Source organism: Delphinus delphis, chromosome 12 (assembly GCF_949987515.2).
Source record: "Delphinus delphis chromosome 12, mDelDel1.2, whole genome shotgun sequence".
NCBI classification, from domain to species: Eukaryota; Metazoa; Chordata; class Mammalia; order Artiodactyla; family Delphinidae; genus Delphinus; species Delphinus delphis.
The window spans coordinates 66,053,638-66,074,428 of NC_082694.2; the positions used below are offsets into that span (position 1 = coordinate 66,053,638).

At 48.0% G+C, this 20,791-nt stretch overlaps 1 protein-coding gene across 1 annotated transcript in view; it reads left to right on the plus strand.

Moving 5' to 3' along the window:
* The window catches only part of CAPN13 (calpain 13), a 101,759-nt gene extending 89,825 nt beyond the window's left edge, over nt 1–11,934 (plus strand). The window contains 2 exon segments of the mRNA XM_060026324.1: nt 10,887–11,040; nt 11,540–11,934. Of these exon segments, the coding sequence (XP_059882307.1) occupies nt 10,887–11,040; nt 11,540–11,934 (549 nt within the window).
* The last annotated feature ends 8,857 nt before the right edge of the window (nt 11,935–20,791 follow it).

Genomic DNA, 20,791 nt, shown 5'->3' on the forward strand with positions numbered 1-20,791 from the left:
GCATCTGTCCCTCCGACTCTGCCACGGGCCTGGGACACCTCTCTTACCTGGCCAAGCAATAGCACCTTCAGCTTATCAGCTCTGAGCTCCGTTGAAAACTTTCTTAACATCTTTTGGACCCGTGGAGTCAGACCCACCTGGGTTCAAATCCCACCTCTGCCACTCCCCAGCTCTGTGGCCTCGGGAAAAGTAATGCCTTGTGTATTCGTTTCTTGTTGCTGCCGAAACAAATGACCACAAACTTGGCTCCTTAAACAGCACAAACTTTTCACCTTACAGTTCTGAGGAAAGGTGGCAAAATCAGTCTCTCTGGGTTAAAATCAAGGTGTCTGCAGGGCTGTGCTCCTTCTGGCTCCAAGGGAGAATCCAGTTCCTTGCCTTTTCCAGCATCTAGAGGCTTCCTGCGTTCCTTGGCTTGAGCCCTGCATCACTTGGACCACTGCTTCCATCACTGCATCTTTCTGACTCTGGCCCTCCTGCCTCCCTCTTATAAGGGTACTCGGGATGACATTGTGTCCCTCTGGGTAATCCAGGACAGCCTCCCCATCCCCAATCCTTAATCACATGTGCAAAGCCCCTTTGCCATATATGGGAACCTAGTCACAGGTTTTGTGGTTTAGAGCATGGACATCCCAGGCAGAGGCAGGGAATGTTAGCCTACCACACCTCAACTTCCTCATTTTGCAGATGATAATCTGTACCTCCCAAGTCTGCCGGGAGGACCAATTACATTACAAAGTACCCAGCCTGGTACCTGGCACAAAGTTTAAAATGAGGTCCTAAAAAAAGAGTCTCTGCCCTGTTCCCATTCCGGTCATCTTTCTCTAGAATCGCAGGTACCCGTCCCCAAGCCTGGCTCTCCGTGGGGACTTCAAGAATCCCTGTGGAAATAAAACACGGGGGTGATGGATGGCTCTGACCTCCCAAATGCCGAAGCAGGGCTGTTTGCAAATTTAAAGGCTTCTAGGCAGCAGGGGGAAGAATGTGAGCAGAAACGTGGAACAGTGTGTGCAGGGACATAAATTCCAAGTGGTTTTTGTTGGGAAAGCTGAACAGAAAGTCATTCCATCCGCATTCCCCACGTCGGAACTGCTCTCCCAGGTCGGCTGGGGCTGAGACCCATTCCAGCAATGGAGCACCTCTCCCCGGAGGCAGGGCTGAGGCCCTCGTGAGGGGGCAGGGCAGACTGAGAGCCCCGTCCCCTCACTGCCCAGGCCTGGGGAGTGATGGCTCCGGGCGACAGGGGCTGGAGCAGCAGATGGCTAGTCCAGAGCTCAGATGGCACGCCTCATCTTCTGGGAAGAAGGGAGAGTGCTGAGCGGGGTCAGGGGAAGGGGGTGCAGACCCCCTCCTGCTTCTCCCTTCACCAGAAGGCTCTCACCCAGCACAGTTTAAACCCATTTAAATCCAATACTCTCATCAGTAAAACATCTTTCAGCATGCCCTCCAATAAATGTGTATTTCTAAATTATATGGCATGAATTAATTTATTTGTATAATAACGCACAAATATATGATGCACATTAAAACGTTCCAAAAATATAAACACAGCAAAGTAAAAAGCTAAAAATAAATATAAATAGAAGACCAACATTGTGACCGCACATTCGAATACATGAATCAGTGGGCACGCTTCACTTTGGAGGTAGTAGAAACTATACTTGCATTTTGTTGCTCTTCTGTTTCCTCAAATCTTGCTTGTTCGTGTGTCCAGTTCAGTGAGCTCCTCTCCTGCCTGGCAGGGTTGGTATCTTGTTTCTCCTCCTGGCTTATAAAGTTGCCAAAGGCTAAGAGCATTTATGCTTTGGGCGGTGCAGAGTGCAGGGCACACAGCTGGCGCCTAATAAAGTCGGTCAGTATTTTCTGAACACGTACTTTGACCCTCAGGTTTGTGGCCGGCACTGGGGGTTCAAAGAGCAAGATGTGGTCCCATCCTCATCCCCAAGCCCAGTTCAGGCAAAGCCACCCTTGGGAGTGGCACCAGCTCTGGGTGGTGCTGGGGCAGGGATGGAACGTACCTCCGGCACCAAGGCAGGAAGATGCATCGCTCCAGCTCGGCAGGGGCAGGTGAGACAGGGAAAGTCTGCAGGCAGGAGATCTGTGTACTCTTGTGTAGAGACTTGGTGGCAGGAGCTACTGCACAGTCCAGGGGGTTCACCGAGCCCTCAAGGGCGAGATCTGCCTGAGGCTCAGGCCAGGTGAGGCCTGAGGGCTGCCAGTGTTGGCTCTGCCCCTGACCCCTGGGACCTGGCTTTAGGTTCCTTATCTGGGCAATGAGGAGGGTGGGCTGCATGTTCTGTGGGGTCCCTTCCAGCTCTGGCATTCTTGGTTCAGTCCAGGCTCATCCAGGCCCTGCCCTGCCCTTTTCCATCTTCCAGCCTGAGCCCCCCAAAACACGGGGCCACCTGAGAGGTGAGTGGACACTGCTCTGGGGTTTCTGAGATGTTGCAAACAACTAGCAGTTCCTTCCCGAGAAGTAGGGGAGGCATGCTGAGCCCCGTGCCCTACACCTGCCGCGCTCCACCATAGGTGCCGGGGAGGACGCGCCACCCTCTCCTCGGCTCCCGTGACCCCCGCGGCATTCTGTGAATGAGGCTGGAAACAAGCATCAGAGGGAGGGAAAAGAAACCACGCGTCCCAGAATAGCTCTCTGAAGGCTGCCTAATCCCGTGTCTTTGCAGCCGAGACGGTCTGATATTTTGACACAGCAGAGCGAGCTACCCGATGGATCCTTCTGGAGTCTCCCTCTTGGGAGTGAGCTTGCAGTGTGTGCGCCTGAGGACAGGCTGGGTCAGGAGTGAGTGTTCTGGTCATGGGGCAATGGATAAAGCCCTTGGACCCAGGATGGAACGCTGCGGGCCTCCTTTTGCAGCTTTCCTTGGTGGAGGGACAGTTAAAGGACAGCCTCAGGGCCAGAGGCACCTGATCACGATCCAGTGAGCAGAGATGTGGAGAAATGCTGCCCCTCCCCCCCCCCCCCCCCCCCCGCCCTGATGGTCACCAGGACTAAGAGCAGAGAACGAGCCCCAAAGAGCTCCACCGAGCCAGGCCGTTGTGCCAGCTGCCCCACAAAAGCTCACCGACACTGATAGTTAGGGCTACCAACTCAGGTGTCTGACATGCGCTGTGCTGATGGATTTCCATGAGGGGCTGGGGGGCCCACGGACAGAATTCAAAGGGTCTGGACACTTGGATGGGAAAAAATTTTACACCTTTATTTTCGCTAACCTTTGGCCAGAACTTAGCATTTTCTGCTGTTGTGAATGTAGGCAGAGGACCTCAGATGTTGTAGCTGCGTCTGTGATTTGCCACCAGCAGAAATCCCGTATTCCCATCACAGCGTACTGGTTGCAGATATCTTCGATTATTGTTTACGCTCATCACGGCTTGGGAATTATGCTGGTTGACAGGCCTGTCACTGGATCTTGCTGAACGTGTTAAAGAAGCACCTGTGTTACTAGATCGCAAATTTGATGTTTTCAAAAATCTTTTGATAACTGTATTTCAGTGTAGTTGGTTTCCTCTGTAATCTTATGTTTTCTCTCTAACGCATTTGAAAGTGGTGCTCAGGGGAGGGTTCATAAGCCTCACTGGATTGCCTGAACAGAGACGGTCGGGATCTGCTTTCCCTGCAGAACCTGGTGAGATCCTCCCACCCAAACAGCCAGTGTGGTGGGTGCAGGGCTGGGAGGACTCATGTGGTCCTGTAACATTTTGGGGGTGAAGATACCTTCTCTCAAACACAAAGTTTATCAGGAAGCCCAGCCCAGCCCGTGAGGTGAAGGTGGCGCTGCTCTGCTGGAATTGGAAGTGGGCATTTCTTGCAGCTCCCTGACCGCTCCACCCACCACTCCCCATCAGATGCCCTCCTTCCCTCCCCTCCCACCCCCCGCTTCCTGGCAACCTCCGTGGAGTGCCTGCGTTTCCACAGAGCGCGTCTGCAAAGCGCTCACTGGGGACCGCAGGGGCAGCGCCACTGACTCACCTTGCTGGCCGCAGAACTGCTCATACCGTCCCGCCCATGGGAAGTCCTGTGGGCAGGTCTTGTGTCATTTATAAACACAAGCCTCCCGTGTATGTGGGGGAAAAAAACGAAAAAAAGGAGAGAGAGGAGATCGTAGCCCAGGGTGGTCATCCCCATGAGTTCTGGGTTCAAATACTGGTTCCACCACCTCCTAGCTGTGTGGTGTGGCCTCAGTTCTTCTTTTGTTTTTTTGCTTTTTGCGGTACGCGGGCCTCTCACTGTTGTGGCCTCTCCCGTTGCAGAGCACAGGCTCCGGACGCGCAGGCTCAGTGGCCATGGCTTACGGGCCCAGCCGCTCCGCGGCACGTGGGATCTTCCTGGACCGGGGCACGAACCCATGTCCCCTGTATCGGCAGGCGGACTCTCAACCACTGCACCACCAGGGAAGCCCATCAGTTCTTCTTTTAATTAGCAGTTAGTGATAGCAATAGCTCCCACCTTAAAAGGCTGGTTGGGGGATGAAAAGAAATAATGCATGTAAAGAGCTTCGCAGGCTCAGGAAATTCTGCTGCTACCCTCTCCCCAGGAAAGAGATTTTCATCTGCCACAGCTTCTTCCAGCCACCCCGCTGCCCATCCTCTACCTCGGAGGTGTCTCCCTGCCAGAGGCGACCTGGGAGCTTGTTTTCACCATCCAGGCCTGAAGCGTTTAGTCCTTCCCATCTTTGCAAATATGTCACTTGGCATCCGCGGGGTATTTTGGTAGCAGCAGCAGCAGCTGACCCAGACGGCACACACTGTAGCTATTATCTCATCATCCAATAATTAGCTTGACATTTATAATGGGGCCTCTGGGGCCTTGGGATGACACTGCCTTTTTCAAATGCAAGGATACTGTGATTTTGCACTTCCGCAAGGCAAGATGAGAGCAGAAGGGAAAAGTGACCCAAGGTTTCGCCTGCCATCGGCAGCCCTGAGCAGAGGCAGGTGACTGGGGAGCTAAGGGAGCATAATCTCCAGGGCCCCTCAATTGCACAGTCCCGCGTTTTCTGTGAATTATGCATAAGTAGATTATTGTTTACGCTCGATAGTATATGTAGTATATGTTTCTTTTGTTTTTCCTAAAGACACTCTCCGAAATTATATAGACTTCAGGCTCCGTAAAACAGAATCCACCCCTGGGTTTAAAGCCATGTTGTCTCTTGGGTCTGCCCCGTCTGGAAACTGACCCCGCATATCATTGCCATTAAGGACCAGCGAGTGGATTTGGGGGTGCAAGTCACAGAGGGTGTTGCACTGTGAACTAAAGAATTTGGTGATGTGTTGGAGCACAAAAGACCCCGGGACTTGGGTCTGCAGAGAGTCAGAGTGCTCTGCTCACACCGGGAGCCTTGGGCAGCCTAGGAGCCTCTGTGCCTGAATATAAAGAACAAATGTGTCATCAGTCAATGTGCTGAGACGGCGGTGTCAGCGGTGATTGCAGAAACACACAAAACCCAACACAGGGGTCCTTCTTACAGCATGGGTCCCATGGGTTGAGGAGATGTGCAGTGAAAAGCAGGCTCCGAGGACATCTAGGAAGCTCACTCCTTCAGCTGGAATGGCGGTTCTCACACTCTACCGTGTACAAGTATCACCTGCTGCAATTGTGGGAAAATGCAGATTCCAGGGCCTCCTCCTGCCCCACCCACATTTTTAGTCAATGTGTTTGCAACCAGACCCAGCAGTTTGCATTTTTAGGGAACACACTGATGGTGGGCACAGATCTTACTTTGAGAAACGGTGCCCTGATGATCTCAGCTAACGGCAGATTTCACCTAGTCACCTCAAAGGATGAAACAAGAGCATACGGGCAGGAATTTGCAGTAAAAAGCAGTGTCTCAGCCTAAAATCTCAAATCAAACACACCACTTTGAAAAAAATGTAAGAATAAGGGATCCTTAAAATATGGAAAGTGGTTGAAAGGAAGACCATCTGGGCAAACCAAAGTTACTCATCCTCAAGAACATTCTCCCAGAAAGGCAAATTGCATGGAAAATATAAAATGTAATCCCAAAGGAAAAAGGAAGCTTTGAAACTCTGGAAAGAAACTGCTTATAACCTATAACAAAGGCAGCCCACTGGGCAGACAAACACAGCAAACTGCTCTCAAAAATGGGACAAGATGGGGGGCTTCCCTGGTGGCGCAGTGGTTGAGAATCCGCCTGCCGATGCAGGGGACGCAGGCTCGTGCCCCGGTCCGGGAAGATCCCACGTGCCACGGAGCGGCTGGGCCCGTGAGCCATGGCCACTGAGCCTGTGCGTCCGGAGCCTGTGTTCCGCAATGGGAGAGGCCACAACAGTGAGAAGCCTGCGTACCACAAACAAACAAAAGAAAATGGGACAAGATGGAAGTTATAGTGAAGGCAGGGAATATGCGTGTGGCCACAGGGGTAATGTACAAGTTCCTGTAGGTCCCAGCTAGCTCAGGGACCTGTGTCCTTACTCAGCCAGTAAGGTGACTCTGCTGGCTGTTGTGACTTTTTCTGGTCCCCGGATGTAAAAGGGGTCTGGCTCACAGGGATGCCGTGAACTCATCAGGCAAGTGACCGGACGTTTGAAAGCCAGGCTGACTTGAAAATATGGACCACCTGTTCACTGTGATTCTGTGGGGATGCTGAGCTCTTAAAGCTGCAGGTGTTTGCCATCAGCGTGGGGTGTTGTTGCTGCCCACTCTTCTGCCTCCTTTCAGACACGATATGGACCGTTCCACGACCATTCAGACTCCACCCAGAGTGTGGAGTGCAGTGCGGGGCTCCGGATCTGCTCTGGGTGGCTAAATAGCGACCGGAGAGCGACTCCAGGCTTCCTTGCGCAACCAGGACAAAACCTGGGGTCCTTCCTCTTCGCCGGAAGAAGGCTGGGAGGGGGAAAGAGGCAGCACCATCTGGTTTAAAAGCACCTGACTTGGGCTGGTTCGACACCAGTGGGACAGGCACCGGCTGACACTGTTTCCCCAGAGGCAATGTGGGATTTCTTGCCTTGCATCTCCAGGACATCTCAGTGAACTAGCTCCACAGTCATGATTCAGGAGGAGGCTGAGAACCAGAGTGAGTGAGGAAGGGAAGAGAGGAGAAACCTGTTTTCAGCTCTGGCGTGAGATGCTATTTTTAACTGGGATAAAATATCTGGAGGAAAGAAATATAAAAGCTTCAGTGGAATCCTTTTAGAGCTGTGGCAAATACTCATCTTGGCCAGAGGTAGAATGGCCAAGTGTTAAACATTGAGCTGAAGCCCAATATTGCCCTTATCGATACCCTTCAGGATGCAAAAAGAAATATGAAATTTTCAGTGTGTAATTAGTGCCACGCTTTTAGTATTAAAATGTTTAATGCTCAGATTTCTAGTTTGACTTCATGGTGGAGGAACAATAATGTCTTAGCACTGTGTCCACTATGAAATGGGCCCAGCTGTCTCACTGTCACTCACACGGATCACCAAGTTATCTTGAACTAGAACTAACTAAAGACAATTCCTCTTGGACTCCTGGATGTAAAGAGGTCTCAACCAGGACTTCTTGAAAGACTTGTGGCACATGTTAGATTAAATAACTAAAAATTAACTGTAGCTCCTACGGCTTAGTTTGTTTATTACTGTGAGTTCTTACTATACCAAACAATTCTATCAGGATTAGAAGTGTAATCTAATCTCTCTTGTTCTGCCTTGTGTTATCAATTTAATTGTTATTAACAGCACTACAGGTGGCCACAATCAGACCCATCATTCAAGGGACTTTCCCCACGTGGAGCCTCGGGGAGGGGCATTGTGTGAAGCCTCGGGCTCAGAGGCTGGTGAGTTTTTGGAGCACAGAGTCCAACCTCCAGCACACTGCCTGCCACGGAGCGGGGTTTCAGCACATATTTGCTGGATGAGTGAGTGGCTACGTGGATGAATAAATGAATAAAGATGTAAGCCAGAGCTAAGCAAGGAAGAGACTGTACCTGAAGGCTATACCGGCACCAGGTAAGGTGAGGTTTGAGGGGGCAGACCTAGAGCAGGCAGGAGGGTAGTCAATCCTGTTTGGAAGCCACAGTGTGTACAGAGGAGATGGGACAGGCAGGTGGCTATGACAGGGCAGCTGGCTAGAGGTGCGGAGTGGGCGTCTTGGCAGGCATGTCAGTAGGTATTCCTACGGCAGGAGACGCGTGAAGGTCACACAGGGGGCACAGGGCCTCAGGAGCAGGACCCCAGACTCCATCCAGGGTGAGTCGTAGAGGAAACAGAATGTGGGCCGGGCAGGTGTCGAGGCCCCGGGTGTCCAGAGGCAACTAGAACAGGAGCCGGAGGCAGGATGTGGCCTTCAGAATAAAGCCTGTTAGTAGACCTGAGATCAAGGCCAGAGAAGGACTAGCCAGGCTGGCTCCAGGACCAATCCCCCGAGCCACTGAACTCTAAATTCTCCCCATCTTAGGAAAGCGTCCACCCAGGGACTGCAGCAAGGATGAGTCTACGTGGAGATATTCAAGTAGACCCAGGGAAGGAGTCCGGGAGGCTATAAAAGCAAGAAGTCAAATAAGCCATGGCTCTCAGCAGAGCAGGTAAACCTACGCGTTACAAATTATTTCAGGCTTTGATTTGAATTTGTAGCCAGGTGTTCTGTGCCTTGAATACTTTAACTGATAATCAACTGACTGACAGTGATTTGGCGAGGTCTGCAATGTGCCTAGCGTTGTGCTTCACCTGTTTGGGATTAGAGGTGTGAAACAGTCATCGAACAGATGCGTTTATACTAAATATGCAGAATGTGTCACTATTCACAGAGAAGAAAACAAGGCTGTGAAAGGGCTGCAGCCAGAAAGTGCTGCAGATGAGCATGGATGGCAGAGGTCAGGGAGGGCTTCCTGGAGGAGGTGGGATGCACCCTGGACCTGCAGGACATGGGACATCCGCAGAGAGAGGAGAGAACGTTTACCACCAATTCCTTTGCTATTCTTGACTGCTCAGAACACACCCCTCAGAGCTAAGCAAGACAATTTACTAAACTGCAAGAGAGGTGAGGGGAAAGAAAGGCGAAGTCATCCTGACTGGGTGTACTTTCTGAGTCCCATCTCACAGGGGAAAACCCTGAGGCACAACCAGGTTGGGGCTAGTTCATGGTGAAGTCAGATAAGCAAGGGCATCCAATAGGGCCTGAGGCCTCACCATCTTTTCTAACACAGAGGAGCTGCTCTCCTCCCTCCTGCCAAGTGGAGAACCGGCTTTGGCTTTATGGTGAAGGTTTTGGCTAGTTTGGTTTGTTTGGGCTTTTTCTTTGTTTTGTCTTGGTTTGAAAGGGCTACTGAAGAAGGGAAACGGGAGCAAATGATTTTCTTTTTTCTCCTATGATAGCACTAGTTCTGCCCTTAGATGCAGGCGAGAAGGCCCCTCTCCCAGCCATACCAGTTAGCAGGACCCCCTATGGCCCTCCTCTGTCTGTGCCCCTCCCCACGGCCATCATGGCACGACTATTATATTAGTTTCCTATTGCTGCTATAGCAAGTTACCACAACCTTAGTGGTTTAAATCCACACAGATCTATTATCTTAGAGTTCGTGCGTCGGTCAGAAGTCTCACTGAGTGTCAACAGGACTGCATTCTTCTCTGGAGGCTGTAAGGGAGAATCTGTTTCCTTGCCTTTTCCAGCTTCTAGAGGCCACCAGCATTCCTTGGCCTGTGGCCTCTTCCATCTCCAAAGCCAATAACGGCTGGTAGAGTATTCTCATACCTCATCACCCTGACCTTCTCTTCTGCCCCCTCTTTCATTTTTAAGGACCCTGGGGATTACATTAGACCCGCACAGATAATCCAGGATATAATGTATAATCATAAAGTCAGGTTATTAGCAACTTTAATTCTGTCTACAACCTTAATGCCACATTACATATTTACAGGTTTTGGGGACAAGGATATGGACATCTTTGGGGTGGACATTATTCTGCTAGTACAGTTGCCAACGTCAGAGGATAGAATATATTTTATTTAACAATCTGTTGACTTGGTTTATAATTTTAAGTATTTAGAAGCATGGTGTGTGGCCTCTATTTGTGCTCTTGCCCGAGGCAAATAGCAGGGCTGCTCTGGTGGGAGCAGTGGCTGTCCAAGGTGAAAGGTCTATAGCACCTTACAGTGGAGTGGAAAAGTTCAGTATTCCTTAGCCAGCAGCATCCCCTTCTGGACAGTTTCCAAGGTTCCCCCAGCCTGTTTCTCCACAGCAACCTGTCACCTTCATCATCTTACCTCTGATTCACACCCAGTTCTGACTCCCAACACTTTGCTCTCCTTACAAAAGCATTCCTCCCAAAGAAGGTACATTTCCCATTCTTTTTGCTTTTTACTTTTACATAAAAAGGGTAGAAGCAAGGGAAGAAACCCCAGCCCCATTAGTACAGACACATCAAAGGGTACCGAGCCCCTCGGGAAACCAGAGCATGGCTTACATCATCCTGCAGCACATCCGCTAAGCAACTGTGGGATCAACATCTGTTTCCATGGAGATGTCACTTCATCATCATTCTCCAGGCAGAGCAGAGGAGTGCCTCTGGGAGGAATGAATATGCTGGGCCAGAGAATAACAAAATCTGGTGCCATGAGCAAGAAGAAACCCCAAAAAAACCCCCCCAAAAAAACTATAATCAAGATGAAAGGTTGATGAGAGAGCATTAGAATGAGAGAGAGGGAGAATGGGCACTGGATGGGGTCGAGGGGGAGTGACCGGCCAGAATCAGGTGGAGGCTCACGTCACCTGCCTCCCTCAATACACAGAGCGGCCAAGAGAGGCCTCAGGCTCCTGCCAAATATTGTACAACAGTCCGTGGACCCCAAGCCTTGTGCCTCGCTGCCCAGGATTCTTCCCGGTGGACGGAAGGCACTCAGGCGCCGTAACGCTTTTGTCCTGTTGCTTCCAGTCAGGCAAAGATGATCGTGGTCCTTCTGCTGCCGATGTTGCTTCGGCCTGCCCAGCACAGTGCCTTCCAGGGACAGCAGCTCCCGCTCATCCCGACAAGCCCTATTGCTCTGAGGCCGGGCTTGTTAAACTGACAATAGCAGAAGCCGAGGCGGGTAGAAGGGAACTAGCGTTTACTGGGCTCGGGCGCTGCCTCTCAGCTAATCCTCGAATCCCACCGTGGCGTGTTAGAGCCTCGTTCTACAGGCCAGGAGCTGAGGCTCAGAGGGGAGAGGTGGCTTATTCAACGTGACGAGATTAACAGCAAACTTTTAGAATTCACTCACTTTGTGCCAGGCATCGTTTAAACTCTTCACAAGTATTTATTCATTTCATCCTCACATCGCATCTCTGAGGGGGTATTATTATCCGTCAGTTAATACGTGGCAGAGCCAGGCTTGGGGGCCTGGGGTGCCCTTCCCTCTGCATACGCTGACCGCACCCCCCCCCCAACACCACTGGGTAGAACAGCTCAAGAAGGCGGGGTCAGGCACGCCGGAGTGAGCGAGCGCCAGTGGATGGAAACAAGAGGCCAAGTACGATTTTTCCTCAGTCGCAGCCGAGGCACCAAAGCTGGGGCTACGGGGCTCTGAGGATCCCATATTCTGGGTTCAGAAATCCACCCGCCGGGGGGCCAGTCCCTCCCTGTGGACTCAAGAAGAGACTGCCTTCCACCAAACACCTGGAGTTCTGCCCATCCTACCCGCTGGTGGTGCCAGAAGGTGCCGGAGGCCTCGGGGAGGGAAGGCAGGGTGCACGGAGGTCGGAGCTCATGCCGAAAGGCTCCTCCCCTGTATCCTGAGGAGGGGAGCGTCCGGGACTCCGGGACACCGGAGTGTCTGCAGCTAAGGGAGGCTGGTGGCCTGGTCCCAGGCTGGACAGATATTCACCGAGCCGCAGACCCGAAGCCAGCTCGGGGGCAGCCTGGGAACAAGTGTCTGATGCAGGGAAGAAGAGGGTGCCTGCCAGGTTCCTCTGACCCCCGAGAGCAGTGCCTACCTCTGCTCTAGAAGTTTCCAAAGGCAGAGGCCTTGCCAGGAGGGCTCCACGTGACAGAGGCTGAGGGTGTCTGAGAGGAAGATGGGGTGGCCTACCCCACACCGATTCTCTTGCCCCCAGAGAGTCCAGAAGGACCCCGGGATCTACACAGACCCCAGAGCGCTGGGGTTAGCAGAGGGCAGGAGCAATGGAGGCAACTGGGAGTGATGGAGGCCCGAGGCAGAGCCGGGTTTGTGAGTGTGCATTGTTGGCAGGGCTGGAGGTAGACACCACTGCCCTCAGGAGGGTTCTGGGACCTAGCTACATACGGCACTGTGGGTGCCGGCTGGGAGCCCCAGAAAGCCTTGAGCACCATCTCCGCAGAGACCATCACCTCATCAGCACCACCAGCATTGGCCAGAAGCACCCAGAACCCAGATGAAGCCATGGACAGCCCCTCCCAACCTAGGAGGATGGGCCAGTCATGTATCCAGAATTTCCTTGCCCTCCCAGGGAGCTCCATCCAGGAGGGCCAGAGAGTAAGTCTTGGGGGGTTTAGAGCCTGAAGGGGATGCAGAGATGGAGTTCAAAGAGAGAACAAAAGGCAGAGTGTGTGACGAGCAGACCCTTCCCTATTTTTCCAACCAGCTAGGCTGCAGACACCGTCCCCCTGCACAGCGGTGGGGCGTTGAATTCTCAATTAAGCCTGATTTGGAGTTTTAAAATAAATCCATTTGAGTCTAAAATACTGAGATGAGACTGCTCGGTCATCAAAGATGCCAGGAAGAAATGACATCTGGCCAAGTTATCACTGAGAGACACCAGCTACCCAACGGGAAAGGGGGGTTGATGTAGTCCAGGGGTCGGCAAACCACAGCCCTCAGGCTAAGGATGGTTTTGATTTTTCTTTTGATTTGCTTTAAAAAAAAATTTTTATTGGGGTATAGTTCATTTACAATGTTGTGTTAGTTTCTGCTGCACAGCAAAGTGAATCAGTTATATATATACATATATCCACTCTTTTAGATTCTTTTCCCATATAGGTCATTACAGAGTATTGAGTAGAATTCCCTGCGCTATACAGCAGGTCCTTATTAGTTATCTATTTTGTATATAGTAGTGTGTATATGCCACTCCCAATCTCCCAATTTATTCCTCCCCCGACCTTTCCACAAAGGGTTGGGGGGAGAAGGGGAGAGGGGAAGAAGAGAGACTGTATGTGGTCTGCACCACTTAAAATATTTCTATCTGCCTTTTGCAGAAAAAGTTTGCTGACCCTATTTGTAACCTAATTGGGGAGGGGTACAGCTATTAAAAAAGTAAAACTTTCGTATTTTAAATTCTATATTAATCCTCTGTCATTTGCTCCTTTCACTCAACATTGTGGTTTTAAGCCTCGTCCATGTTAGAGAGTGGCATAGTCATTCATTTTCACTGCTGTAGACTAACCATGACGGTTAGTTTATCCATTCTCCTGGTGATGAGCATTTAGGCTGCTTCTAGGTTTTTGCTATACTGCTGCTGGGAACGTTCTTGTTCATGTCTCCTGTGTCCACATGCAAAGTTTCTTTGGGATCTACTCTGAGAAACAGAGTTGCTGGGTCAGGACATATTTGCTGCTTCCGTTTTATAAAATAGTGCCACATTGCTCTCTGAAAAGTTTGAATCGTTTTACACCTCCACCATTGGTGTTTTGAGTTGTCTTTCCTTCACATACTCTCCCATGCTTGGTATTGGCAGAATTTTAAAATTTTGCTAATCTGATGATGCAAAAGAATGTCTCCTGGTTCTAATTTGCCTTTGTCTAAACACGTAGAGGCTGTGTATTTTTTTTTAACATCTTTATTGGGGTATAATTGCTTTACAATGGTGTGTTAGTTTCTGCTTTATAACAAAGTGAATCAGTTATACATATGTTCCCATATCTCTTCCCTCTTGTGTCTCCCACCCTCCCTATCCCACCCCTCCAGGCGGTCACAAAGCACCGAACTGATACCCCTGTGCTATGCGGCTGCTTCCCAGTAGCTATCTACCTTACGTTTGGTAGTGTATGTATGTCCATGTCTCTCTCTCGCCCTGTCACAGCTCACCCTTCCCCCTCCCCATATCCTCAAGTCCGTTCTCCAGTAGGTCTGTGTCTTTATTCCTGTCTTACCCCTAGGTTCTTCATGACATTTTTTTCCTTAAATTCCATATATATGTGTTAGCATACGGTATTTGTCTTTCTCTTTCTGACTTACTTCACTCTGTATGACAGACTCTAGGTCTATCCACCTCATTACAAATAGCTCAATTTCGTTTCTTTTTATGGCTGAGTAATATTCCATTGTATATATGTGCCACATCATCTTCATCCGATGATGGGCACTTAGGTTGTTTCCATCTCCAGGCTATTGTAAATATGCTTATGACAATTTGGATTTCCTCTTTTGCTGACTGCGGGGGCTGTTATGTTTTTCTTATTGCTTTGTGGACGTTCTTTATATATTCTGGATATTCTTTCTTAGGTTTATGGGTGGTAGTTATCCTCTTCCGATATGTAACATATTTGCTTTGGTTTTGGTGTTTTTGAGCAACAGAAATGTTTGATTTTAATGTAGTCAAAATTCTCGACTTTTCTCTAAAGTTTGTGCTGTGTCTTGTTTAATTTGATATAAATTTACAACCTTCTTTTTAATTTCTGCTTTTCACATTCAGATCTTTAATCCATCTGGAAATTATCTTTTGGTGTAGCAGAAATATTTGGTGTAGCAAAAAATATTATTTTTTTCCATCCAGATAACCAAGTGTTTTCATCCTTTTGCCATGTATTTGTAATGACACTTCTGAAATATCTTAAGTTCCCACCTGACTATGGACTACCCATGTGCTAATACCACGCTGCTGTAATTACTATAACTTTATGTCTTGATATCTGGCCAGAAGAATTCACTCCTTCCTCTTCCAAGTACCTTTGCGATGTTGGGTCTTTTGTTCATTCAGTTAGAGTCTACAATTGGTTATCAGGTTCCACAAAAAAAATGGGGGGTGGCTTTTTATTATGATTGTATTGAAAACATAGATTAATTCAGAGATAATTAACACTGTTAGGATATTGGCTTCTTGCACCTGTGAGCATGGTGTTTCTCTCCGCTTGTATCCTCTTTGTGCCGTTCAGTAACATTTTTTAAAACTAAAAGTCTTGCACAGCTTTGGTTAGGTTTATTTCCAGGTTCCTTAGTTTTTAATCTGTGACAGACAGTGGATAGTTGCCCTGCACAGGTCCGTAACCCCCTTCCTTCATGTGAAGTTTCTGCTGGAGGCAGCGGCACAACCAGAGGCTCAGTATCTCAGCCCTCCTGGTATCCAAGTGAGGCCATGAGACTGGTGTTCCTGGTGGGATGTGATGAGAAAAGTGAATGTGTCCTCCCACTGTCCCCTCCCCTGGCTGCCAGCTGGATGGAGGGGACTTCGAGATGCTATGGGAGGGTGGACCCACAAGGCAGAAGGAGAGGAGCCTAAGTCTGAATCACCAACCACCGCTTTGAACTAATACACGAACAAGACAGAAACTTCTATTGAGTTATGTCACTGACAATTTAAAGTTCATTAGGGCAGTTGGCTTTCCTCTCAGTAATACTCTATTTGGGTAAGGTTTAGCTCTTTTTCAATATAATCTTTTCTCCTCACTGTTGCTGATGAATGTAAACATAGGTAATATTGTGTTCCATTTATATGTTGGTTTCATATTAAGAAACCATGCTGAAGTTTCTAATAATTTCTGTTCTCCAATTCTATATACAGTACAGAGTCATGTTATCTGTAAAAATGACATCTTTGTTTCTCCCTGTCCACTCTTTATACTTTTATTTCTTTTTCTCACCTCACTTCCCTGGGCAGGACCTGGCACTTTTATCTCACCTGTGATTCTAACAAGAATCATTCTTATGTTTCTCCATTAAGTGTGAAGTTGGCGTAAGGTTAGGGATGGATACTGTTTGTTGAGTTAAGGAAATTTCCTTTGCTCCAAGGTAGCCAATAATTTTTACCATGAATGGGTATTGAATCACAGCAAGTATATTTTCTGCATCAATTTAGATAAATCTTTCCCTCTTTCATATGTTCCTGTAGTGAATTACATTGATTATCTAATATTGACTCATGTTTTAAATTCTAGGCTAAACTTTGTCATGAAGTATAATTTCTTTTTTTCTTTTTTTTTTTTTTTGCGGTACGTGGGCCTCTCACTGTTGTGGCCTCTCCCGTTGCGGAGCACAGGCTCCGGACGCGCAGGCTCAGTGGCCATGGCTCACAGGCCCAGCGGCTCTGCGGCATGTGGGATCTTCCCGGACCGGGGCACGAACCTGTGTCCCCTGCATGGGCAGGCGGACTCTCAACCACTGTGCCACCAGGGAAGCCCTATTGTATTAATTTCTGCTCTTAATTCTATTGTTTCTTTCCCTCTCCTCTCTATTGGAGGACCTATTCTATTGTTCTTTTTCTTAAGCTGGATATTAGCTCATTAATTTTCAGTCTTCCTAATTTTCTAATATATAGATATATTAGGTTCCCCTGTAATTTCTACCTTAGCTGCATTCCACAAATTTTTGATGTATTTTTACTATAGTTCAGTCATAGAGTTTTCTAATTTTCATTATGATTCATTTACCCATGACTAATTGTGAAGTGTGTGTGTGTGTATTTTAATTTCCAGGAACATGAGAATTTTTACGTTATCTTTTCGTCCCTGATTTCTAAATTATGTTGTGGTCAGGTAGTATGGTCAGTATGATACTGATCCTTTGAAAGTAGTTGAGACTTGATGGGCTCACACATAATCAATTTTTGGAAATGTTCTATGTAGATAGATGGATGAATGAGTGGACAGACGGAAGGAAGGAAGGAATAAATTGAGGACAGTAATTTGTTCTGAGTGTATCTGAGAAGAATATGTATTCTCTTACTGTTTAGTTCAGAATTCTACATATATCCATTTAAATCAGTTTTATTACCGGTGCTATTCAGATCCTCTATATCCTTGCTGGTTGTTTATCTTTTTGATCTAACGGTTATGAGCGAGATGTGCTAAAATAACTCACTGTGACCGCAGATCTGTCACCTCCCCTCTTACATGCTCTTCGGCTAAGTCTACTTTTTCTGGTAGTGCTATAGCAGTGTAAGATTTCTCTTTACTAGTGTTTCACTGGTATCTATTTTTCCATCCTCTCACATTTATCCTCTGGAGTACTTATTTTTTTTATGTTTCTTTGGAGCCCTCATGTTTTTACCTATTTCTTGTCCACAGGATGTAACAGAATATTGTTTGTTTCTTTCAGTCAATCCAACAATTTCTATTTAAACCAGCAAGTTTAATCCATTTCAATTTAGTGACATGATTGATAAATTCAGATTCATTTCCATCAGAGATACATATATATATTGCTTTTTAATGTAACTTAATTTTGTTTTTTAAAGTTTTATTGATAGATAATTGAGATACAATTAACTGCACAGACTTAAGGCATAAGAGTGGATAAGTTTTACGTATGTATACACCCGTGAGGCCACCACCCAATCAAGAGAGCGAACATATCCATCGCTGCTCCTCAAAGTTTCCTCATTTCACTTGGCAATTACTCCTTCTTACCCTCCCTAATCCTCACTTCTCTGTTTTCTATCGCAATAGATTTGTTTGCATTTTCTATAATTTTATGTAAATATAACCAAATTGTATACCCTACCTTGTTTGGTTTCCTTCATTGAGCATAATTATTTTGGGATTCATCCATGTTTATTTTTTGTTGCTGAGTAGTATTCCATTGCATGGATGTACTTTCATTGGTTTATCCATTTACCCATTGATGGACATTTGTCACAAATAAAGCTGCTATGCACACTTGTGTGCAAGCCTTCATTATGGATGTGTATTTTCACTTCTCTTGGTAAACACCTAGGAGTGAAATGGTTGAATCGCATAGTGGACGTATGGTTAACACTTTAAGGAATGGTCAAACTGTTTTCCAAAGTGGTTGTGCTATTTTATATTCCCATTAGTAATGTATGTTTTCCATATTTTCACCAAAACCTGACACCGTCCGTCTTTTTAATTTTAGCCATCCTATTAGATGTATTGTGGTATCTCAGTGCAGTTGTTTCAATGTGCATTTACCTAATGATTTATGATGCTGAACGCCTTTTCATGTGCTTATTTGCCATCCGTGTATCTTCTTTGGTGAAGTGTCTGTTCAAGACTTTGGCCTATTTTTAAATTAGGTCTTTTGATTTCTTGTTACTGGCTTTCCGAGCTCTTTGTGTCATCTGTATACAAGTCCTTTATCAGATCTGTGTTTTGCAAATATTTTCTTCCAGTCTGTGGTTTGTCTCTAGTCTCTTAACAGAATCTTTTGAAGAGCAGAGATTTTTAATTTTGATAAAGTCGAGTTTATCAATTCTTTTTTCATGGATTGTGCTTTTAGTGTATTTTTAGCAATCTTTGCCTAACCCAAATTTATGAAGATTTTCTCCTAAGTTTTCTTCTGGGAATTTTATAGTTTTAGGTTTTACATTTAGGTCTGTGATCTGTTTTGAGTTAATTTGTGGATATGGTGCAAGGTATGGATTGAATTTTGTTTGTTTGTCTGTTTGTTTTCTACATATGGATATTCAGTCGTTCCAGCACTGTTGAAAAGTAGAGTCTTTATTCTCACCTATTTAATTTTGGATAGTTTCTATTGCTCAGTCTTGAAGCACTCACATGCTCTTTACCATGACCCTCCACCAAGTGCTTTCAAGAAAGATTGGGAGAAGGCAGAAGACCTTACACTGTGTCAATAGGCATGAAACCTGCCCTGTCACTCAGCCCTGACTGCATCCTCCTTCTGCCTGGGGTCCTCAGTAAGGCATAACACTGGCTTCTGCTACTTCCCCCGTGCTTCCACTACTTCCCCCATGCCTCCACATTGAAGGGCTAGATCCCAGCCAGCCACGTGCAGGCCTTTGTCTCCTCAGGAACCTGACACAACACCCAAGAGGCAAGGGGTCACACCAGCATCCCCAAACCCAAGTATGGAGTCCACCCAACAGAGAGCAGGCTCCAGGAGGGCCAGGATGTGGAACGGCAGCCCCACAGGGGTGCAAAATCCGTGCAGACACACACGAAAGATGTCCTCCACCTGTCACGCGGTGGAAGAGAGACGTGTGGAGCAATGTGGTTAGTATGAGCCCCTTTGTAAACATTTTTTGGGGGGCTCACTATAAGAGCGGGATGGAGAGAGAGAGAGAGAAGAAAGAAAAATATAAAGGAAAATAAAATTTCCTATCACCTCAGACTCCTGTCCCCAGCCTCTGTGTCCAGGAAGCAAGCTCTATTATTACTGTCTTGTGAGTTCGTATTCTTCCAAAGATATTCTATACGAAAAATAGCATATATATATAATAGGCTATGCAGACACACTTGAATATTCTTTTTTAATATGTATTTATTTATTTATTTTTCGTTGCATTGGGTCTTCGTTGCTGCGTGCCGGCTTTCTCTAGTTGCGGTGAGCGGGGGCTACTCTTCGTTGCAGTGCGCAGGCTTCTCATTGTGGTGGCTTCTCTTGTTGCAGAGCACGGGCTCTAGGCTCTCAGGGTTAGTTGCTCCACGGCATGTGGGATCTCCCCAGACCAGGGCTCGAACCCATATCCCCTGCATTGGCAGGCGGATTCTTAACCACTGTGCCACCAGGGAAGCCCCGACACTTGGATATTATACTAAATTTTAACAGCAGTCAGAGCCACTCATTCATTTGTTCATTCAATCATTCATTTTAAACGGGCTCGAGGCTAAGGACCCAGTCCCTGCTCTCAGAGTCCAGTGGTGGGTGCAGACAGTCACCAAAAAACCACACAAATGAAGTATGTTTAGAAACAGATTCAGGGAGGAAATAGGTGTGAATGAACTGAGAAGTCCCGCAGGTGACAGCCCCTCTGTCAAGGTTTGAGGGACAGTCACCAGCAAGCCGAGCACCCCAGCCCTAGCCATGGACACATTCTTTTGAGTCACTAATATGCTTCCGATTAAGACCCAGAGCTGTGACTCACTGCCCTGCACCATCTGCTGCCCGGGGCTCACATGACTCACGGCTGCCGCCCTTCCCTGTCCCCCAGGAGTGCTTCAGAGGAACGAGAGACAAAATTATTCCATGTGACTCAGGCAGAGAGAGACACAGCCTGGCCTGTTCACACCCACTGCTCCCTTCCTGCCTGAAAAATGGAGGTGGGCAAGGCTCTGGCCTCTGAGTGACACATCTTTTCAGACATGTGCTGATGGAGGGACGGTCCCTCCTGGCAGGGGTCCTCAGAGCACAAGTCATGATTAATTTCCCAGTGCAGAAGCTGAGCTTGCCAGGGGAGAAGTGAGGAAGCATGGCTCAATTCCACCTCCTGCCTCTGTGGGCTGCTGCCTGAGCACGCCTCTCTGCAGGGAGTCCCACACTGGGGTCTCTCATCCTGTGACGTGCCAAGCCCAGGCTGGCGTATCCACGCATTTGCACAGGGCTGCCCTGCCCCAAGCACCCAGGCAGGGCTCCCCATCCTCTCCCGAAGCCCAACTCTGCCTCGCACATCTGCCTCCTTGAATTACTCCACCTTCGCCCTGAATCCTGGAGTTCGCTTCAACTCCTCCCTTACCATCACCGCCAGCACCTAATCCAGCCCAGTCCGCCCCCTTCCTTCCCTCCTCCTGCTTCTTCCTCCCCTTGTGCCCTTTCCTCCACAAGAACTCTTTCGGGACACCCCTCACCGGCCTCGCTGTCTCTGGGCTGCAGACTTCTCATCACTCCCCTCAACATATATTCCTAAACACGTCTGGGTAGCAGTTCCCCCCCCTCCAATGGCATGTCCTCAGGGTCTACAGCGAAGGCCACTCAT